Genomic DNA, 21333 nt, shown 5'->3' on the forward strand with positions numbered 1-21333 from the left:
TCTTTATGTTTGAACCCTGAAATGTGGCAAAAGGTCGCAAAGTTCAAGGGGGCCGAATAGGCCTGTAGGCCTGATCACTGACAACAATGAGACAGCCTATATGGAGGAGGTCAGAGACCTGGCAGTCAAAGGAGCTGTTCGTGGACTATTGGAAAAGGAGGGCCGAACAGGCCCACATTAACTTCGAGAGGGCTGTAGTGGAGCGTGTCAAGAGTATCAAGTTTATTGGTGTCCACATCACCAATGAACTATCTTGATCCAAACACACAAAGACAGTGGTGAAGAGTGCATGACAACACCTTTCCTCCTCGGGAGACTGAAAAGATGTGGCATGGGTCCCCAGATCCTGAAAAGGTTCTACAGGGGGATCACGTGACCCTTGAACGAGATGGCCGCATGAACTTAGAGCTCCGCACAAGTTGTTTCCAATTCCTAATCTTACCTCCACTCCAAGTTCAAACTCATTTAGCTTTAGTAAAAAAAGTCATGGTGGCTACAAAAGGCGACACACAGGTGACATTTTTACCTGGACTCAAGCATTAGCGATGGAAAAAGCCTCCAAGAAGAAGCTAGCTTCAGAAAAAGCTAGCGCCATTAGCCAGGAGCAAGAGGACCCGCTCCCCCCCGAGGCCCAACGAATGCCAACCTCGCACTCTGTCGATTAGATCCTTTCTGAGTTGAGATTATCAGCTCAGTGCGATAGGGGGCAAGGTGACAATCCTGGAAAACGCTTAGCCTGACATCAACAACAAGATGTCCAGGTGCCCCGCGTTTTATGGTTGAGGCAGAGGGGCGAATCCTATCCATGGAAAACTTATTGACAGATGCCATGGAAACAATAGCATATGCTAAAAAGAAAATAGAGCATCTGCAAGAGAAAACAGAGGACCTGGAAAACAGGGGCGAAGGAATAATTGTGTTCTATTAAATCTGGGCGAAAAAGAAGAGGGAAACATGCCACTGATCTGCTACCTGCAAGACAAACTTCCCTTCAAAACTCCCAAAGAGGCAAAACGTTTTTTGAAAGACAATCCTGGTCAATGAGAAACGGACCAATGAATAAATGCGATTAATGCTATTACTAAAGGAGTGTGGTCTGGACGGGGGCTACGTTGTCATTTACTCAATGTGGAGAGGAGATGATGAGGCATTTCTTTGGTGGGGAGGGGGAGACGTTGTGGGTTGCTAACTGTTTTTTTTTCAGAGTACATGATTGAGACTGAGCTGGGGGGGTAATAGATCCAATGGGATGTGTCGAGTTGTTTGGGAACTCGGCTGGGGTGTTCAGAGATTGTTATTTTATGTACACCATTTATTTTCCTTTTATGTGAACGCAGCTGTAACTATTATCCACTTTTACCCAGTGATGACTTGCACTAAAGTTCGATTACTGTTCGATGACGATGACTAGCACCTTAAATCTATTGACATGGAACTGCCATGATCTAGGTCATGCAGTAAAATGGAAAAAGATACTATGTGCTCTAAATAGGAAAAAGCAGACATCGCGCTATTACAAGAGACACACCTCTGTGATGCTGAACATGCCAAACTCTGCAGAGCTTGGGTGGAACAGGTGTATTTCAAATAGTAGAGGCACAGCCATACTTATCCATAACAATGTTCCATTCATATTTGACAAAAACATATCTGATCCTGAGGGGAGATTTATTTTGATAACTGGTTCACTGTATGGTCAACCAATTACTACCTTAAACATATACGCCCCTAACACATATACTCCTGCTTTCATTTCAAAATGATAACCCTGTTTAATGAGCATTGTGTTTCCTTTGGCATGGTGGCCGGAGATTTTAACTGTACCCTTAACCCAACCCTAGACAAATCATCTCAAGTCACCACCACAAATCCTAGCTCTGCAAAGTTGTTGAACTCTCTTACTAAAGAGATGGGACTGATAGATATCTGGAGAGAGACTAATAGCTCATCTAGGGACTATACATACTACTCTAATGTCCATAACACCTACTCCCGTATAGATTACATTTTTATCCCAAAGAGTTTCATAAATTCAGCCACATGTACAATCGGACCCATAGCACTTTCAGATCATGCCTTTGTCCACGTCCGCTTTGACCTCTGCAAAAACATCCCGAGGTCAAAGAGCTGGAAATCCAGCACCTCCATGCTATCAAATGAAGTGTTCCATACATTGGTAACTACATGGATAGACAACTACACACAAGACAACAAAGCTGTTTCATCTAATTGCATATGCTTCCTCTAAGAAAAAAGTAATGGAAGCACACAGGCTAGATCTTGAGAGGGAGCTGGAATGCTGTGAAAAAATACATAAACAATCCCCAGACAGCACCTCATGGAGTCAACTTAAAGCAGCCAAAGCCAAACTGAATTTGGACTACACTCGGGAGATAAAAAAAAACAGAAATACCATGAGTATAGCAGAAATACCATGAGTATAGCAATAGGCCCAGTAGATTGCTTGCTTACCAATTAAAAAAGAAGCAGTCAGAGCGTACCATCATGGCTATCCGAACAGCAGGGGACGAGGTCACATATGACCCAAAAAAATATCAATTGAACTTTTCATGATTTTTACTGCAAACTATATACCTCTGAGAGAAAACACACAGAGGCAGAACTCCACTCTTTCCTAGAGGGAATCTCGCTACCTAAACTATCAGAGACTGACCAAGAAGATCTCAACTCCCCCTTCACTCCTGAGGAGATCCTGGAGGCAATTACCTTCATGCCACCTAATAAGTCCCCAGGCCCAGATGGATTCCCCAGAGAGTTCTACAAAGCTTTTTGGCCCCAGCTCCGCCCTATCTTCATGCCAATGCTGGAGGATTTTTGCAAAAACGGAGTTCTCCCAGACGCAATGCACACAGCTCGCATTACAGTGTTGCTCAAAAAGGACAAGGACCCCCTATCCTGCTCATCCTCCCGGTCCATAAGCTTGTTGGATTTCGACTATAAAATAATTACCAAATTGCTCGCCAAAAGACTAAAAACTCTTATTCCCAAAACAATAAACGCGGACCAAACTGGATTAATTAGAGACAGATACTCTTCTGATAACATTCGCCATCTTTTTGATATTATTGATCAAGTAAACGCACAGAAGACCCCTGTCCTGCTGGCTTCACTGGATGCTGAGAAGGCGTTTGACAGGATGGAGTGGAGCTTTCTGTTTTCAGTCTTAGAAAAGTTCAATATGGGCCCAAATTTTATTAAATGGATTAAATCACTATACTCTCATCCAAATGCCATGGTGACTACTAATGGACTGAACTCTGACAGATTCCCTCTGGAACGGGGCACAAGACAAGGGTGCTCGCTGTCCCCGCTGCTCTACTTGTTGGGGGCGGAGCCTCTAGCAGAGCTGATAGGGAGCAATCCAAGTATTATGGGTGTTTCTGCAGGCGGCCTGCAGCACAAGATTTCGCTTTACGCGGATGATGTCTTGCTCTACATATCCAACCCTGAGAAATCCCTCCCTCCCATTTTAGACACAATTGCTCAGTATGGCAAGTTTTCAGGTTATAAGATCAATTTTAACAAATCCACTGTCTTCCCTCTCAATATTACACTCACCAGCTCTATGAAGACACTATGTCCTTTCCAATGGAAAACACAGGGGTTTCAATACCTCGGGATCTTCATAACACCAGATCTGGATAGCCTTTTCAAGGAGAATTATCTTCCATTCCTGGATCGAATCAAGAACAATCTCCAAACCTGGATCTCCCCCCCAATTAGCTTAGTAGGAAGACTTAATGTAATCCGTATGAACGTCCTCCCTAGACTGAACTACTTATTTCAGATGCTCCCATCTCCCAGTTTCCTTTTTCAAGACAACTAACCAAAGCATCACCAAATGTATATGGGGCAATAAAAAACCTAGGATCAAGTTTTCCACTCTATCGAAACCTGAATCTAAGGGTGGTCTTGCCCTTCCCTCCCTTCAATTGTACTACTGGTCTGCTAACATGGATCACAAACAGACAAGAGTCAACGTAGATTCAGACAGAAGCCCAATCCTGTGGTTCATTGCCCTTAAGCTCAATTATATTCATTAATAACTTTAGTGAAGTGGGCAACATAGCCAAAACCGTTGTGATTTACAGCACCCTACTAGCATGGAGGGACTGCATTTCCTCCCAAATATGTTCTCACTCGCCTGTAGTACTCTAGAAATACTCTAGAAATACTCTAGAAATACTCTAGAAATCAGGACCTTTTCAGACCTATGTCATCAGAAAACCACTACACTGAAATCCTTTCAAGAGCTCTGCAGTGAATTCAATGTGCCAATATCCCTTTTTTTATATCTTCAAGTTAGACATGTCGTTTCCTCATTTACTTCCAAGAAGAGGTTTAGAACTCAGTTGAATGAAGTTGAAACCCTTTTTGTCACAGCACAATCCATTAAAGGCTAAATATCTTACATCTATAGACTCCTTTCTGAGAATGGAGGCTCCTTCTTTACTCCTCTGAAAATAATCTGGGAAAAGGACCTTGGTCTGACTATCAGTGATGAGTTATGGGCGGAGGTTTGCGACAGAGTATACTGCACATCTACTAATGTAAAAATGAAAGAATCTAATTACACATTTTTGTACAAATGTTATTACACTCCTTTGAGACTCCATAGAATGAAAACAGATACAGTATACCAGGCGGTGTCAGAGGAAGGCCCAAAAAATGGTCAACGACCCAAGTCACAGACTGTTCTCTCTACTACCGCACAGCAAGCAGACCGGAGCACCAAGTCTAGGTCCAAAAGGCTCCTTAACAGCTTCTACTCCCAAAGCCATAAGACTGCTGATGTACAAATTACCTCAACTAACCTGTACCCCTGCAAATAGCCCCTGTATATAGTCTCGTTATTGTCATTTTATTGTGCTATTTTGTATAATTTTTTTACTTTATTTAGACAATATTTTCTTAACTCTATTTCTTGAACTGCATTGTTGGTTAAGGGGCTTGTAAGTCAGCATTTCACCATAAGGTCTCTGTTGTATTCGACACAAGTGACTAATAACATTTGATTTGATTTGATACCTTTAAAAAAAAGTAGGGGTGTGGATCAGAAAACCAGTCAGTATCTGGTGTGACCATCATTTGCCTCATACACAGAGTTGATCAGGCTGTTGATTGTGGCCTGTGGAACGTTCTCCCACTCCTCTTCAATGGCTGTGCGAAGTTGCTGGATATCGGCGGGAACTGAAACATGCTGTCGTACACGTCAATCCAGAGCATCCCAACTATGCTCAATGGGTGACATGTCTGGTGAGTATGCAGGCCATGGAAGAACTGGGACATTTTCAGCTTCCAGGAATTATGTACAGATCCTTGCGACATTGGGCCATGCATTATCATGCTGAAACACGAGGTGATGGCGGCGGATGAATGGCACGACAATGGGCCTCAGGATCTTGTCACGGTATCTTTTTACATTCAAATTGCCATTAATAAAATTTTAAAAAGTGTCAGTTGTCCGTAGCTTATGCCTGCCCACACCAAACCTCACCGCCACCATGGGGCACTCTGTTCACAATGTTGACATCAGCAAACCGCTCATCCGTGAAGAGCACACTCCTCCAGTATGCCAGTGGCCATTGAAGGTGAGCATTTGCCCACTGAAGTCGGTTACGACGCCGAACTGCATTCAGGTCAAGACCCTGGTGAGGTCCATGATCATTGAGCTTCCCTGAGAAGGTTTATGACAGTTTCTACCAGAAATTATTTGGTTGTGCAAACCCACAGTTTCATCAGCTGTCCAGGTGGCTGGTCTCAGACGATTCCGCAGGTGAAGAAGCCAGATGTGGATGTCCTGGCTGGCGTGGTGACACATGGTCTGCGGATGTGAGGCCGGTTGTGAGGCCGCTGACAACAACTGTGATGTCCATTCCTGCAGTCAGAATGGCAATTGCACGCTCCCTCAAAACTTGAGACATCTGTGGCATTGTGTTGTGTGACAAAACTGCACATTTTAGAATGGCCCTTTGTTGTTCCCAGCACAAGGTGCACCTGTGTAATGATCCTGCTGTTTAATCAGCTTTGTGATATGCCACACCTTTCAGGTGGATGGATTATCTTGGCATGGAGAAATGCTCAGTAACAGGGATGTAAACATATTTGTGCACAACATTTTAGAGAAATAATGTTTTTGTTAATACGGAACATTTCTGGGATGCTTTATTTCAGCTCATGATACATTGAATCACAATTTTACATGTTGTGTTTATATTCTATTTTTGTTCAGTGTACATTGTAGAAGACACTGGAGTCCAGAATAGCAAACCCGCAGTGTTTTAATCCATATATTTCCCAGGGTGAGTGTAGAAGCTGCTAGTTGGAGTTTGATTAGGTAGAATAAGGAGTCTGCTGTGTAGCTAGCATTTAATTGGAGCAGCTCTCAGATGATTTGGAGGGTTGTGTTTTTTTTTACCATGCGTAGGGGGCCCATTTCAAGGATTACAGTGACGGAGACTGTAAATGAGATTAAGAGACTAGAAATGGAATAGGGAAAGAACAGTGACTAAGCAATGGTGGAGAAATGTATATGAAAACAGCAACAGATCCTTTTTTCTGCTTACTCTGCTCTCAGAGAGTGAGCGAGCAAAAGAGAATGAGAGGGAGAGAGAGAGAGCGAGAGGGAAACGGAGTGAAAAAGAGAGGGGGGGAGAGAGAGAGGGAGACAGAGAGAGAGAGCGAGAGGGAAACAGAGTGAAAAAGAGAGGGGGAAGAGAGAGAGAGGGGGAGAGACAGACAGAGAGAGAGAGAGACAGAGAGAGAGAGAGAGACAGGGAGAGAGAGACAGAGAGAGAGAGAAAGAGAGAGAGAGAGAGAGAAAGGGAGAGAGAGAGAAAGGGAGAGAGAGACAGAGAGAGAGAGAAAGGGAGAGAGAGACAGAGAGAGAGAGAGAGAGAGAGATGCAGAGAGAGGGAGAGACAGAGAGAGGGAGAGAGACAGACAGAGAGAGACAGAGAGAGACAGAGAGATAGGGAGAGAGAGAGAGAGAGACAGAGAGAGAGACAGAGAGAGGGAGAGAGAGAGAGAGAGAGAGAGAGAGAGAGAGAGAGAGAGGAGAGAGAGACAGAGAGAGACAGAGAGAGAGACAGAGAGAGGGAGAGAGAGAGAGACAGAGAGAGAGACAGAGAGAGAGAGAGAAATGATTCCCCCTCCCGTCTCTGGCTTTTAATGTTTCAACAGAGAAAAGTGCTTAGCTGTGTGATAACTGGGATATGCACAATAAGGTTAATGGAAACACTGTCAACAGGCTGTAAACTGCCTGAGCCGCCTTAATGGGGTGCTAATCAGCATCAGGGAACGGCCCTTCAGGGGGGAATACACAGCTGCCTCAGAGACTATACTGTTACAGATCTGTCGGCCTACCACCGAGGAGGACTGCTCCTTCATTGCATGGCTTACTGCATTAGTGTCCCATGTACTGCATGGCGTGCATCATAGCATAGCCAGCATTACAAGTAGAGCACACATCGGATGCATTCATGTTAACTTCATTTATTTTATTTGAATCTTTATCTTTAACTCTGCATTGTTGGATAAGGACCTGTAAGTAAACATTTCACTGTTGGTCTACACCTGTTGTTTACTAGGCATGTGACAAATAACATTTGATTTGATTCGTGAATCAGCCTATTTGAAATGTATTCTCCTTGTCTTTGTGGAAAGAGTCCCAATTCATCGTGACAAACCTCACTTACCTGCCCCGGGCTTTTTAAAATGTCACACTAATGTTTCTGATAAACAAACCACTTATCTTGTTTCACCCCTAGTATGCAGTCGATTAAAGCTTGTTAATTAAATTTAGCAGAGGAGAATAAATGGCGGTGGCATCTTGGGGTTATGCGTGTGGTAAACACATACAGAGGAATCCATTCATGTTCAAACTCCACTGAGAGAAACCACGAGAAATGCCTCTGTCCAGAACACTGTGTGTAACGACTTAGAGAATACTTACATTTATTTTGAATGACCAAAGTAATGATTCATTTTGAATTACACACACACACACACGTTCATGCTTTTCTGATAAAACTCGTTTTTGTAGTAGTAGTTTTGGGTTTTATAATGTGTCCACTTAAATAATTGAAAACGGTGAAAACCCCATTAAGTTTCATGAGACGTGAGTCCTCACCTAAAATATGTTACTGCTCTTGCTGCACTACTCTGTTAAATGAATCATGATGTTTCTGATGTGTCAGCCACTCAAAGCCTCTCTGTGATGCTCTTCAAGGCCCATGCTGCTTTTACTCTGATGTAGGTAGCAATGAAATCCACTCAGGCCCTGAGTAACCAGATCCACGGTACTTATATGTCAGCCATTGAATAGAGCTCTCTACAGATAGATAGTAGCTCTTAGCCCATCAGAGATGTGCTACTGTACAGCATCACCTGGTTACCAGAATGTTGCTAGTCTGTCCTCGTTTTTCCCCTTTTTCCAAAATGTACAAATTTGGTCAAATGTATTTGGCTGTTACCAGGGAAAGTTTTGCTATTCAGAAGTGTTTGCAGTCATATAGCCTTTGATGTATGCACACTGAACATGATTTAGAATGTTCTGGCACACCAGGTGTTGAGGCTAGGTTCCTGGTGACTCGGTGTGGCATATGTGGATCTATTTGGTGTTTTGAATGTCAACCTGGCAATTGACAGAGCAGCGTTGAGAAGCAATCTGAGACATTCATAATCTCCAAAAGGCTAACCATCTCCATTCTGGAGCCCTCGGTTCTCACTGTGGAGCAAGAGGCTATGCTAGAGGTTATGCTGATAAATCAGATTCATTTGAAGTCAGAACACCACCCCCACCACCTCCCTGCAGGAAGTAAATCTTTCTCTTCATCCACAGAGTATGAAAATTAGATTTATTGATGCACCATATATATAAACCTTTACAAATCACTTGCCAGACACAAGATTTATGGCTGTGTGGGCTGTGGAGTTGCATCATTTTCACCGAGGCGTTGGCTGGCGCTCTGTGTGTCTGTCCTGCAGACTAGAGAGGCTTCTCCTCACGCTCCTCGCCACCACCACCCGCCCACCTCGCCACCAACGCCCGCCCAGACAAGGCCTCTGATTTATCACATCCACCCTGGGAGACTTTTACAGCCTCCTTGATTATTGTTCAGTGCTAAATGGATAACAGATTATTCTAAATACCCTTTAATACAGAGGGTGTCATTAAGCTGCTGTGGTATCTCTCGGGTGGGGATGCGCTCATCGTCATTTTTCTCAGATTGTAATCATTGCATCAATACTGACTTTCCTGTGACTTCCGAGATCGTTTATGCATTGTTTCCTGCAATGTCAATATGAATCCCTGTGATAAATGCCTGGACCCTCTCTGGGCTCTCAATCTGTGCTCACCTCACTAGCACAGGCAGACATGCAGGATTAAGGAAGATGTTAATTTCCCGCTTCATCAGTGTGATTTTCAGAGAAACTTGTGGCTCATCAAATCAGAGATGTATCCAACAGCTGTGTAATAGGGATTTGAACCTATTTTTTGCTTTGGTTTCAAGCCATTCCCACGTTTAATGGCCTCTGTGCATCTGTACAGGAGTCCTTCTGCCCTGTTGTGGAAGTAGTGCCGCTAATGGACATTACTCACTGCTGCTCACCGCTCAATAAACTGGAATCAATACGTCTTCCTTAGCTATGTAGACCAAGTTTTAATTAACGATTATGTTTATTAATCACTTTTATTGTAATGAGTTTGGCTTTGCAAAGAAAATGAGCAGAGTGTTAATTTGTAACTTTTATTTGTGATTGTTGATTTTCAGGGCTGTCCCCAGATCCTGCCCACCAGTGACATTCTGGTACCTGCAGGGATCATTCGTCCAATCACGCTGCGAGCCCGGAACCTCCCTCAGCCCCAGTCTGGACAGAAGAACTATGAGTGTGTGTTTAACATCCAGGGCAAGATGCAACGCATCCCAGCTGTACGCTTCAACAGCTCCTGTATCCAATGCCAGAACACCTCAGTGAGTGCCTGGCCTATTAACATGACTGCACTCAATGTGTTTATACAGTATTTACTGTAACATATCTTGTGTATTTTTGTTGGGTTTGGGATCTTGGTGCAAGGTAAAAGCTCTAAGTACTTTTGTACTATTATGCTTATCATAGACTGATCTTTTGAAGTAGTTTTCTACAGGTCCTATACTAATACTGGTATAGAGACAGAGAATGCCTCTCTCCTCTTGCTCTGCCCCTCTCTCCTTCCCTCCCCCCTCCCTTCTCCCTCTCCCTACCCCCTCCCTCACCCTCCCTTCTCCCTCTCCCTACCCCCTTCCTCTCTTGCTCTCTCTCATGGAAATAATATGCAGAAGAAATCAAGGTGACTTTTCATTGAGTCACTGATCAGAAAAAAAATACTTTATCCGCAAAATCAGCAAAGACATCAATTCAGAGCATTAAACTTGTTTTCTCAATCCCAGTGAAACATGTGGCATGTCAAAGAGCTGACATTGAGAGTCTCCTCTCTCCCCATATCTCTTTCTCTCTCTCTCTCACACACTCTCTGTAGCACCCTCTTTATATCTCCCTCTGTCTCTTCCTCCCCTCTCTCCTATTCTGTCTCTTTCTCCCTCTCTTTCTCCTTCTCTCTTCCTCTCTCTCCTATTCCCTCTCTCTTTCTCCCTCTCTTTCTCCTTCTCTCTTCCTCTCTCTCCTATTCCCTCTCTCTCTTTCTCCCTCTCTTTCTCCTTCTCTCTTCCTCTCTCTCCTATTCCCTCTCTCTCTTTCTCCCTCTCTTTCTCCCTTCCTCTCTCTCCTATTCCCTCTCTCTCTTTCTCCCTCTCTATTTCTATCTCCCTCTCTCTCTTTCTCCCTCTCTTTCTCTCTCCCTCTGTCTCATAGTGATGTCACAGACGGCTGCCCTCTGTGACCCATCTGGTTGACACTGTAACCCCAGGGAATCTTGTAAAACAATTAGCCAGTCACAGGATGTGACTCTTCATTTTGTTGGACAATGTAACACCACGGAAAGGGAATGTAGTGTGGGTGGATGGGCCGGAGTGTTCCTGGGGTAGGACGGTAGGAAAATGACCAGGCTTCTGCCACGGAGTGTGTCCCCTCTAACCCCCCTAACCCCTGCAGATCAAAGCTCAGGCTGTGGGCCGCCTTCCTTCGACAGGACAATTGATGTCCCGTGGCAACTTAATAATGAGGATCACGTCTCCGGCACACACACCTCAATGGGTCAGGTTAGGATTGATTGTTGTACTTTCCCTGGCCGACACATGCTGCCTGGTGCGCTACATAGTGAAGGCCTTCGGAAGGACCCTGCCACGAAGAGCAACTGTCGTCCTTCTATCCACTATCACTCATTTCCTTTGTGTCATTATTCTTTCTGTCTCTGACACCCACCCCGCGCTCCGGGGTGGAGCGCGACACCCACCCCGCGCTCCGGCTATGCATTTCAAATGAAATTGAAAAGTAGTTTTGTGGTAGACCATTAACTGAGTGCCCAAAGGTTAGAGCATTGGGGTTTGGATTGTTCAAGGCATTGAACCCCTGATTCTGTGTAAACAATGAGACAGCTCTATGAATATAGTGAGGCTATCAGCATAAATAGATGGGTGCTTTAATCACTTCACCTACAGATAAACATTTGAAGTTGTTTGTCACGCACGGGGATAGGCTAATACTCTTCATGTAGACAGCTATATGTTGCTACTGCTGTCTACCCACTGTGCAAGCCAATGTGTGTCTATATTTCACCTTGATAACCAGAGTGAATAAGCATTCACACTGGATCTCCATGGGTGATCGTTTGAAGACCCCAGTGTAAACTAATCCATGTCTTCACAGCTATTGAGAAAATAAAACATTGAATATACAACATTACCTGTAAATGTTAGGCCTCCCTCACACTCCTCTGCTTCATCTCGGTCTGACAGAAAAGAGAAACCCAACCTTGAGATTGATGTTTTTTTAACTTAGCCCTTCCCCCACTGATGCCCCTCCCCCAACTGACTCCCCTCCCCTTTTGAATGTTACCTCCCCCTCCCCCATGTATCTCTCTATCAATTCAATTCAAGGGCTTTATTGGCATGGGAAACATGTGTTAACATTGCCAAAGCAAGTGAGGTAGACAACATACAAAGTGAATATATAAAGTGAAAAACAACAAAAATTAACAGTAAACATTACACATACAGAAGTTTCAAAACAGTAAAGACATTACAAATGTCATATTATATATATATAATATGTATGTATATATATATATATATATATACAATGTACAAATACATTGTACACATACATCTCTGTCTTTCTTTCTCCACCCCCGTCTCTCCTCTCTCTTTGTTTGAATGGGATGTTTAGATGAATAGATTGTGTGATTACCTGTGACACAGCAGGCCACATCATCCCCCCGTCTCTGTCTCTCTGCCCTCAACTGATGGATCTCTCCTGAATAGTCATTTAGCCATAGTAAAGACATGCTGCAGATTAGACTCAGTCTCTGGTGTGTGCTGCCCCCCCCCACCCCCCTCCCCCCAAACACTCAAGGCAACAGCCATCAATCAATTTGCCGTCCAGACGAGTGGCGCAGCTTCATTCCCACAGTGCTGTAGCCAGGTGACTTTAAGGCCATGGGGTCCATGCTAATGCAATTGTGAGTGTCCTCAGATAGGCAATGCTGAATCAATCAATTTCATCTCCTGTTTACTCTGCCCCTTGCAGAGAACGTTCAGATATCAGTCAGCACTTTTGTCCTCATGGGAGGCCCCTGTTCTGTGGTGGGGGGTTAGTTAGGTTAAGCATACGTTGAACATGTTCACCAGCTGTGACAGTATGTTTTACCAGACAGGGCAACTCTAGCCTGTTGCAGTTTGATTTGCTTTCACTTTCAGGGTTTTCTTTAATATCTGTTAATGTAGGGATTGTAATGCTTAAACTAAGTGAGACTGGCCTCTGCGTGGTGATGAAAAATGTTCTCTGAGTGGAACTAACTCAGATTCTTCCCATGGGACCTAAACACACAGCCAGACCGCTCATATTCTTCCTTCACTGCCTCATAACTGTTCTCTTATCAGGTCTCTTATCCCTGCAACGATCTCCTCTTCCAATCAGGGCCCCTCCCTGGGAGAGAGGGGGCGTTGTAGTGGACAAACAAGCCTGTCTCCAGTCGCGTCCCACTGCCTGGCCTTTCTCACCCTGAGACAGCTGCTCTGTCACTCTCGCAGTGATATGCATTTATAGACTGCTATATGCGTTTAAAAATACATCAAATATAGCAGGTTAACAAACATTATTATTCAATACTAGAAGAAATTACATTTATTTTCAATGACTTGTCAATCAACTGAAAGTGCAAGCTTATTTATTTGAAAAGTTATTACATTTCAGAATTGTTAATTCAAATCACTTCCTGAATTGACTCCTTTCAATTTGAATTGAACCCAACCCTGGTACATAGAACTGCCATGAAGAAACTAGCCGCGAGGCCCGTATGTCCACGTTGCTGTGTGTTTGTCTATTTTCAGGACTGCTGTATGTGAAGTTGACCCTTGATCTGTGATGTGCAGTTCAGCGTGTGAAAGATGTCCATGCCATAGATCTAGAGAAGCCCTGGGTCATTGATGCAGACAGATAACAGCAGTTTTCCCTCAGTTTGCAGACAGACAGCAGTTTGCAGACAGAGAGGCAGACCAATAGACAGAGGAGAACAACACATGGGTCTGACATCACATCCTGCACAAATACAACACAAGGTTGTGCCCCGTCTCTGCCCAAATACAGCCTGAAGTCAAATACATCCCCTTTCCACATTCCATCTCTTCCCTGTCTCTCCGCCTCTAACTTTGGTATTTCAATGCATTCATTTTCTCCAGCTAAATAGACCAACTAAGGTATACTACTGGTTTACTCCTGGTGTGGTTGGACTCATGTAATTTCAGTTCTAATGCAACAGGTGCATCATGCATGACCCACATGCCACCTGCGTCCATACAGAAACACAGTACCTTTTTCTAAGGTGTGCATACATACAGATTAGACAACTCTATATGATAATTCATGCTGATCCACATCAATCCATAAATGATGTTCCCCAACTGTAGGATATATATGGGTATCATTTCAAAAGGCATACCATGGACTGTAATCAGCTCAGACACACGCCTGCTTGTTTCTTCCACTTCATTTTACTGCAGACATCAGCAATGTGCTGCCATAGCTGGAATAAATCAGTATGATACACCCCCCACACATATACACACTGCCTTTCAGAATAAATGATAAATCGGGGTCTTTGAAACTCAATAAGCATTTGCTCTGGTAGTGTAAAGGGCTTTTGTGTATTTTATGCATTTTTGTTTGACAGCATGCTTTACGTTGCAGATTAAACATGGCACGCGTATAACTTTGATTGGCTGAATCTTAATACATGGGACTTTTCATCTTTCGTATCAAAAGATTAAAATAGTCCCAAATTAATCCACGGATGTAAGTGTTGCTAAGCCCTGCTGACCCCATAGCGACAGGCATTGGCAGTGTTACCCAGGAAACGTCGAGTAAAGGCCTTTTGCACAACGAGTTCCGCACTACCCTCTTGATGGAAAGTGCTCTCACAAAGAACATCATTATTTCCCGAACCATGGTAGCAAAGCTTTTGAATAAAAAACCACTTACATATTATTTTTCATGCTTTCTGAACCAGCATGCCCTCATTATTCTATTATTCTCATCAAGTGCCCAATCAGACTACCAACGTCTTTGGTGTATCTCAGTGGAACATACTTGTCAGGTCTCCAAAGGACCTGCCCTGCTCTTGACACCAAAGGCCTCGCTAATGGAAAAGATTTACCATGAACCAACGTACATGTTAATGATACTGTGAACATGTCACCTCATTGTCAATGTAAAAAAAAAGGTCAATTTTACATCAATTAGGGGAGGATATTATATATTTATTCATTTAACCTTCATTTAACTAGGCAAGTCAGTTAAGAGCAAATTCTTATTTACAATGACAGCCAGATGACGCTGGGCCAAATGTGCGCTGCCCTAGGGGACTCCCAATCACAGCCGGTTGTGATACATCCTGGAATCAAACCAGGGTGTCTGTAGTGACGCCTCTAGCACTGAGATGCAGTGCCTTAGGCCGCTGCGCCACTCTGAAGCACCGATATATGTTGCTGTTTATGATACAGGTGGGCTCTGTAGCAGGTGGGCTCTGTAGCAGGTGGGCTCTGTAGCAGGTGGACTCTGTAGCAGGTGGGCTCTGTAGCATGTTGGCTCTGTAGCAGGTGGGCTCTGTAGCAGGTGGGCTCTGTAGCAGGTGGGCTCTGTAGCATGTTGGCTCTGTAGCAGGTGGACTCTGTAGCAGGTGGGCTCTGTAGCATGTTGGCTCTGTAGCAGGTGGGCTCTGTAGCAGGTGGGCTCTGTAGCAGGTGGACTCTGTAGCAGGTGGGCTCTGTAGCATGTTGGCTCTGTAGCAGGTGGACTCTGTAGCAGGTGGGCTCTGTAGCATGTTGGCTCTGTAGCAGGTTGGCTCTGTAGTAGGTGGGCTCTGTAGCATGTTGGCTCTGTAGCAGGTGGACTCTGTAGCAGGTGGGCTCTGTAGCATGTTGGCTCTGTAGCAGGTGGACTCTGTAGCAGGTGGTCTCTGTAGCAGGTGGACTCTGTAGCAGGTGGGCTCTGTAGCATGTTGGCTCTGTAACAGGTGGGCTCTGTAGCAGGTGGGCTCTGTAGCATGTTGGCTCTGTAGCAGGTGGGCTCTGTAGCATGTTGGCTCTGTAGCAGGTGGGCTCTGTAGCAGGTGGGCTCTGTAGCAGGTGGACTCTGTAGCAGGTGGGCTCTGTAGCATGTTGGCTCTGTAGCAGGTGGACTCTGTAGCAGGTGGGCTCTGTAGCATGTTGGCTCTGTAGCAGGTTGGCTCTGTAGCAGGTGGGCTCTGTAGCATGTTGGCTCTGTAGCAGGTGGACTCTGTAGCAGGTGGGCTCTGTAGCATGTTGGCTCTGTAGCAGGTGGACTCTGTAGCAGGTGGTCTCTGTAGCAGGTGGACTCTGTAGCAGGTGGGCTCTGTAGCATGTTGGCTCTGTAACAGGTGGGCTCTGTAGCAGGTGGGCTCTGTAGCATGTTGGCTCTGTAGCAGGTGGGCTCTGTAGCAGGTGGGCTCTGTAGCAGGTGGGCTCTGTAGCAGGTGGACTCTGTAGCAGGTGGGCTCTGTAGCATGTTGGCTCTGTAGCAGGTCCTCTAAATGGTGTGATCTAGCTATCAATAGCATGAATTATGAGCCTGTTTCATCCTGTTTTGCTTTAAGCACCAGCAATGGAAAGGGAGTGAGTCTCCGCTGCATTCCCCTAATTGAGAAATCAGTGCATTAGTTACGCCTGCTCTGAACACTTTTTAGACTCCCAAAGTCATCTACAGAGAATGTTTCAGTGTCATCATGTGAAAAGTATGCTTTGGTGTTCTCTGGTTAATGCACTTACCTCAAATATGATGGCACGAATTCAACCATGGCCTCAACATGCAATTGATATACTCTATGTTTATGGAGTGAGCTCTGAACCAGCCGTAATCCTTCATGGCTAATAAGACCATTCCTGATGACCCTATCTGTTTCTTCAATCATGCTAGTCTGACCTTAAATCTGCCACCAGGATGCAGCATACAGTACATATTTTCCTAGTGCGATAATCACAATGATGAAATGAAGTGTGGTTTACAGAAAACATAATTTATGTTCAGTAATATGGACTCGCTGTTCATTGCTGTGTATGTTTAAGAAGGAAAAAGGCCCTTATTCAAAGGTAATTTTGCTGAAGTCTGTAGAATTTTGAAACTTAATTAAATGAAACAGGAAAGCCTTCATCATTAAGGGAAAATGATTTTCACTCTGTCACCAGAAGGGAGCCAGCATTGATGACAAAGCCTATTCTACTAGTCATAGTCTACACACAGCTTTATCCCATTCCCTGCCGCTGCGCCAGTCCCGGCTCCAGTCCTCCGGGATACTTTAGTCTACACACAGCTTTATCCCATTCCCTGCCGCTGCGCCAGTCCCGGCTCCAGTCCTCCGGGATACTTTAGTCTACACACAGCTTTATCCCATTCCCTGCCGCTGCGCCAGTCCCGGCTCCAGTCCTCCGGGATACTTTAGTCTACACACAGCTTTATCCCATTCCCTGCCGCTGCGCCAGTCCCGGCTCCAGTCCTCCGGGATACTTTAGTCTACACCAAAGCCTATTCTACTAGTCATAGTCTACACACAGCTTTATCCCATTCCCTGCCGCTGCGCCAGTCCCGGCTCCAGTCCTCCGGGATACTTTAGTTTACACCAAGGTTTTTCTCAAACTCTGTCCTGGGCAAAAACCAAAACGTGCACCCGGGGTGGGTGTGAAAACCCTGAATTGCATCCTCAATTTACAGTATAGTATTTGTTCTCTTAATTTCAGGGCGGCAGGTAGCCTAGTGGATAGAATGTTGGACTAGTAACGAAAGGTTGCAAGATCGATGGGTAAAAATCAGTTGTTCTGCCCCTGAACAAGGCAGTTAACCCACTGTTCCTAGGCCTTCATTGAAAATACAAATTTGTTTTTTTAACTGACTTGCCAGGTTAAATAAAGGTCAAATAAAAATGTTTGACAGATGGTTAAACTGCAGCTGATCCTTGCCAGAGTATAATTTAATCTTTATTAGTTTATTCTGAATAAACACAAATTATTTAAGAAAAATATTCTCCAAACCCATCATCTTTGAAACATAGTAATGCCTACAATAAAATGAACTTGGTTACAATATGTGTATCTTTCATATGGGTCCCTTCAACAGACACTTCACAATTTACAGTTATATCTGAACAAATGGAAGCTATTCCTTCTGGTCACTGTCACTCTATCAATCCATTTGTTCAGCTATAACTGTTGTTTCCATTAAGAGCTAAGGATAAGTCTTAAAAGGTAGCGCTAGTTTCAAATGGTTTTTTTTTATCCAGTGATGGGTTTGTTTTTTTTAAAGTAAGATTACCTCACTGCCTCGCCTTGCCTCGCCTGCAGCCCAGAGACATGTCTGACAGAACCAGGCCAGTTTGTCTCCACTTGCTAGTTTCAGACCCAGTGGAACCATGGCCTGAGGAAAATCAATTCACGACTGGCAGAGATAAGCTGCATTGTATGGCCCAACACAAAAGCTTCCCCCAGTTTACACACAACCACTAATCTCCTCAAAGCTGCCTGCCTTTCACTTGAAAAAGAAGGCTAGAAAATACATTATGTTACCTCCAGAAATACATGGTTACTTCCAGAAATACATTATATTACCTCCAGAAATACATTGTTACCTCCAGAAATACATTATATTACCTCCAGAAATACATGATTTTACCTCCAGAAAAACATTGTTACTTCCAGAAATACATTATGTTACCTCCAGAAATACATAGTTACTTCCAGAAATACATTGTTACCTCCAGAAATACATTATATTACCTCTAGAAATACATTATACTACCTCCAGAAATACTGTAGATTAAATTACCTCCAGAAATACATTGTTACCTCCAGAAATACATTATGTTACCTCCAGAAATACATGATGTTACCTCTAGAAATACATTATACTACCTCCAGAAATACATTGTACTACCTCCAGAAATACATTGTTACCTCCAGAAATACATTATACTACCTCCAGAAATACATTATATTACCTCCAGAAATACATTATGTTACCTCTAGAAATACATTATGTTACCTCTAGAAATACATTATACTACCTCCAGAAATACATTATGTTACCTCCAGAAATACATTATACTACCTCCAGAAATACATTATGTTACCTCTAGAAATACATTATACTACCTCCAGAAATACATTATGTTACCTCCAGAAATACATTGTTACCTCCAGGAATACATTATACTACCTCCAAAAATACATTATGTTACCTCCAGAAATACATTATACTACCTCCAGAAATACATTATGTTACCTCCAGAAATACTGTACATTAAATTACCTCCAGAAATACATTGTTACCTCCAAGAATACATTATGTTACCTCCAGAAATACATTATACTACCTCCAGAAATACATTATGTTACCTCCAGAAATACTGTACATTAAATTACCTCCAGAAATACATTGTTACCTCCAAGAATACATTGTTACCTCCAGAAATACATTATACTACCTCCAGAAATACATTATGTTACCTCCAGAAATACATTATGTTACCTCCAGAAATACTGTACATTAAATTACCTCCAGAAATACATTGTTACCTCCAGAAATACTGTACATTAAATTACCTCCAGAAATACATTGTTACCTCCAGGAATACATGATGTTACCTCCAGAAATACATTATACTACCTCCAGAAATACATTATGTCACCTCCAGAAATACATTGTTACCTCCAGAAATACTGTACATTAAATTACCTCCAGAAAGACATTGTTAGTTACCTCCAGGAATACATTATGTTACCTCCAGAAATACATTGTTACCTCCAGAAATACATTATATTACCTCCAGAAATACATTATGTTACCTCCAGAAATACATTATGTTACCTCCAGAAATACATTATGTTAACTCCAGAAATACATTGTTACCTCCAGAAATACATTATGTTACCTCCAGAAATACATTATGTTAACTCCAGAAATACATTATGTTAACTCCAGAAATACATTATGTTACCTCCAGAAATACATTTGTTACCTCCAGAAATACATTATGTTACCTCCAGAAATACATTATGTTAACTCCAGAAATACATTGTTACCTCCAGAAATACATGATGTTACCTTCAGAAATACTGTACATTATATTTCCTCCAAAAACACACTGTATGGCTCTCCTGTGGATTTCATTATCAGGGCCTTGGGAAGAGGGCATGACAACAACCTGTACACTGTGTGTTTCTGAACCCGACAAGGCTTTGAATACTGCCATTAACTCACCTAGCGGATTTGGTTTACTTATTGAACAAATGTAACACCTCATTGGACTGTGAAGACCATCGCTGGCCTTCTAAAACCATTTCACAAAATGCTGTTATTAAATAAGGCATTTCCGATTAATGGCTGAAAAACAAGACCGCAAAAGGTTAACTGTAGTTTATATAACTGTTTGATGGATAGAAGTGAGGATGGTCTCAAGTTGAGTTTTGTTTTTGTAGTGTGACAAGCGATGTGATTGGGGGAAGTTAATTCAGTGGCCCTGCCCAGGAAGCTGCTGATCCATAATTTACCTCAATTATTTATTTAACCTTTATTTACCTAGGCAAGTCAGTTAAGAACAAATTCTTATTTTCAATGAAGGCCTAGGAACAGTTGGTTAACTAACCTTGTTCAGGGGCAAAACGACAGATTTTTTTACCTTGTCATCTTGGGGATTTGATCTTGCAAACCTTTTGGTTACTAGTCCAAAGTTGGACTGGTGCCCCCAGTACCAACTGAACCCTATAGAGATGTAACCCCAGTACCAACTCGACCCTATAGAGATGTAACCCCAGTACCAACTGGGCCCTATAGAGATGTAACCCCAGTACCAACTGAACCCTATAGAGATGTAACCCCAGTACCAACTGAACCCTATAGAGATGTAACCCCAGTACCAACTGAACCCTATAGAGATGTAACCCCAGTACCAACTCGACCCTATAGAGATGTAACCCCTGTACCAACTGGGCCCTATAGAGATGTAACCCCAGTACCAACTGAACCCTATAGAGATGTAACCCCAGTACCAACTGAACCCTATAGAGATGTAACCCCAGTACCAACTCGACCCTATAGAGATGTAACCCCAGTACCAACTGGGCCCTATAGAGATGTAACCCCAGTACCAACTGAACCCTATAGAGATGTAACCCCAGTACCAACTGAACCCTATAGAGATGTAACCCCAGTACCAACTGAACCCTATAGAGATGTAACCCCAGTACCAACTCGACCCTATAGAGATGTAACCCCTGTACCAACTGGGCCCTATAGAGATGTAACCCCAGTACCAACTGAACCCTATAGAGATGTAACCCCAGTACTAACTGAACCCTATAGAGATGTAACCCCAGTACCAACTCGACCCTATAGAGATGTAACCCAAGTACCAACTGGGCCCTATAGAGATCTAACCCCAATACCAACTGGACCCTATAGAGATGTAACCTCAGTACCAGAACCAACTGGACCCTATAGAGATGTAACCCCAGAACCAACTGGGCCCTATAGAGATCTAACCCCAGTACCAACTGGACCCTATAGGGATTAAACCTCAGTACCAAACTGACCCTATAGAGATGTAACCTCAGTACCAGAACCAACTGGACCCTATAGAGATGTAACCCC

General features: G+C 43.5%; 1 protein-coding gene across 5 annotated transcripts in view; it reads left to right on the top strand.

Moving 5' to 3' along the window:
• Positions 1 to 21333, top strand: part of plxna3 (plexin A3) — a 194003-nt gene that overhangs the window by 132827 nt on the left and 39843 nt on the right. For 4 of the 5 annotated variants that reach the window (XR_006840871.1, XR_006840870.1, XM_046364908.1 and 1 more), the window contains exon 10: positions 9798 to 9998. The exons of the other annotated variant lie outside the window; for it this stretch is intronic. Coding sequence is in view for 2 of the 4 variants with exons in the window: in XM_046364908.1 (XP_046220864.1) it covers positions 9798 to 9998 (201 nt within the window). In the remaining 2 variants the exon portion in view is untranslated. The remainder of the gene's footprint in view (positions 1 to 9797; positions 9999 to 21333) is intronic. 5 annotated transcript variants of the gene reach the window in all.

The sequence above is a fragment of the Oncorhynchus gorbuscha genome, linkage group LG10, assembly GCF_021184085.1.
Source record: "Oncorhynchus gorbuscha isolate QuinsamMale2020 ecotype Even-year linkage group LG10, OgorEven_v1.0, whole genome shotgun sequence".
Classification (NCBI taxonomy): Eukaryota; Metazoa; Chordata; class Actinopteri; order Salmoniformes; family Salmonidae; genus Oncorhynchus; species Oncorhynchus gorbuscha.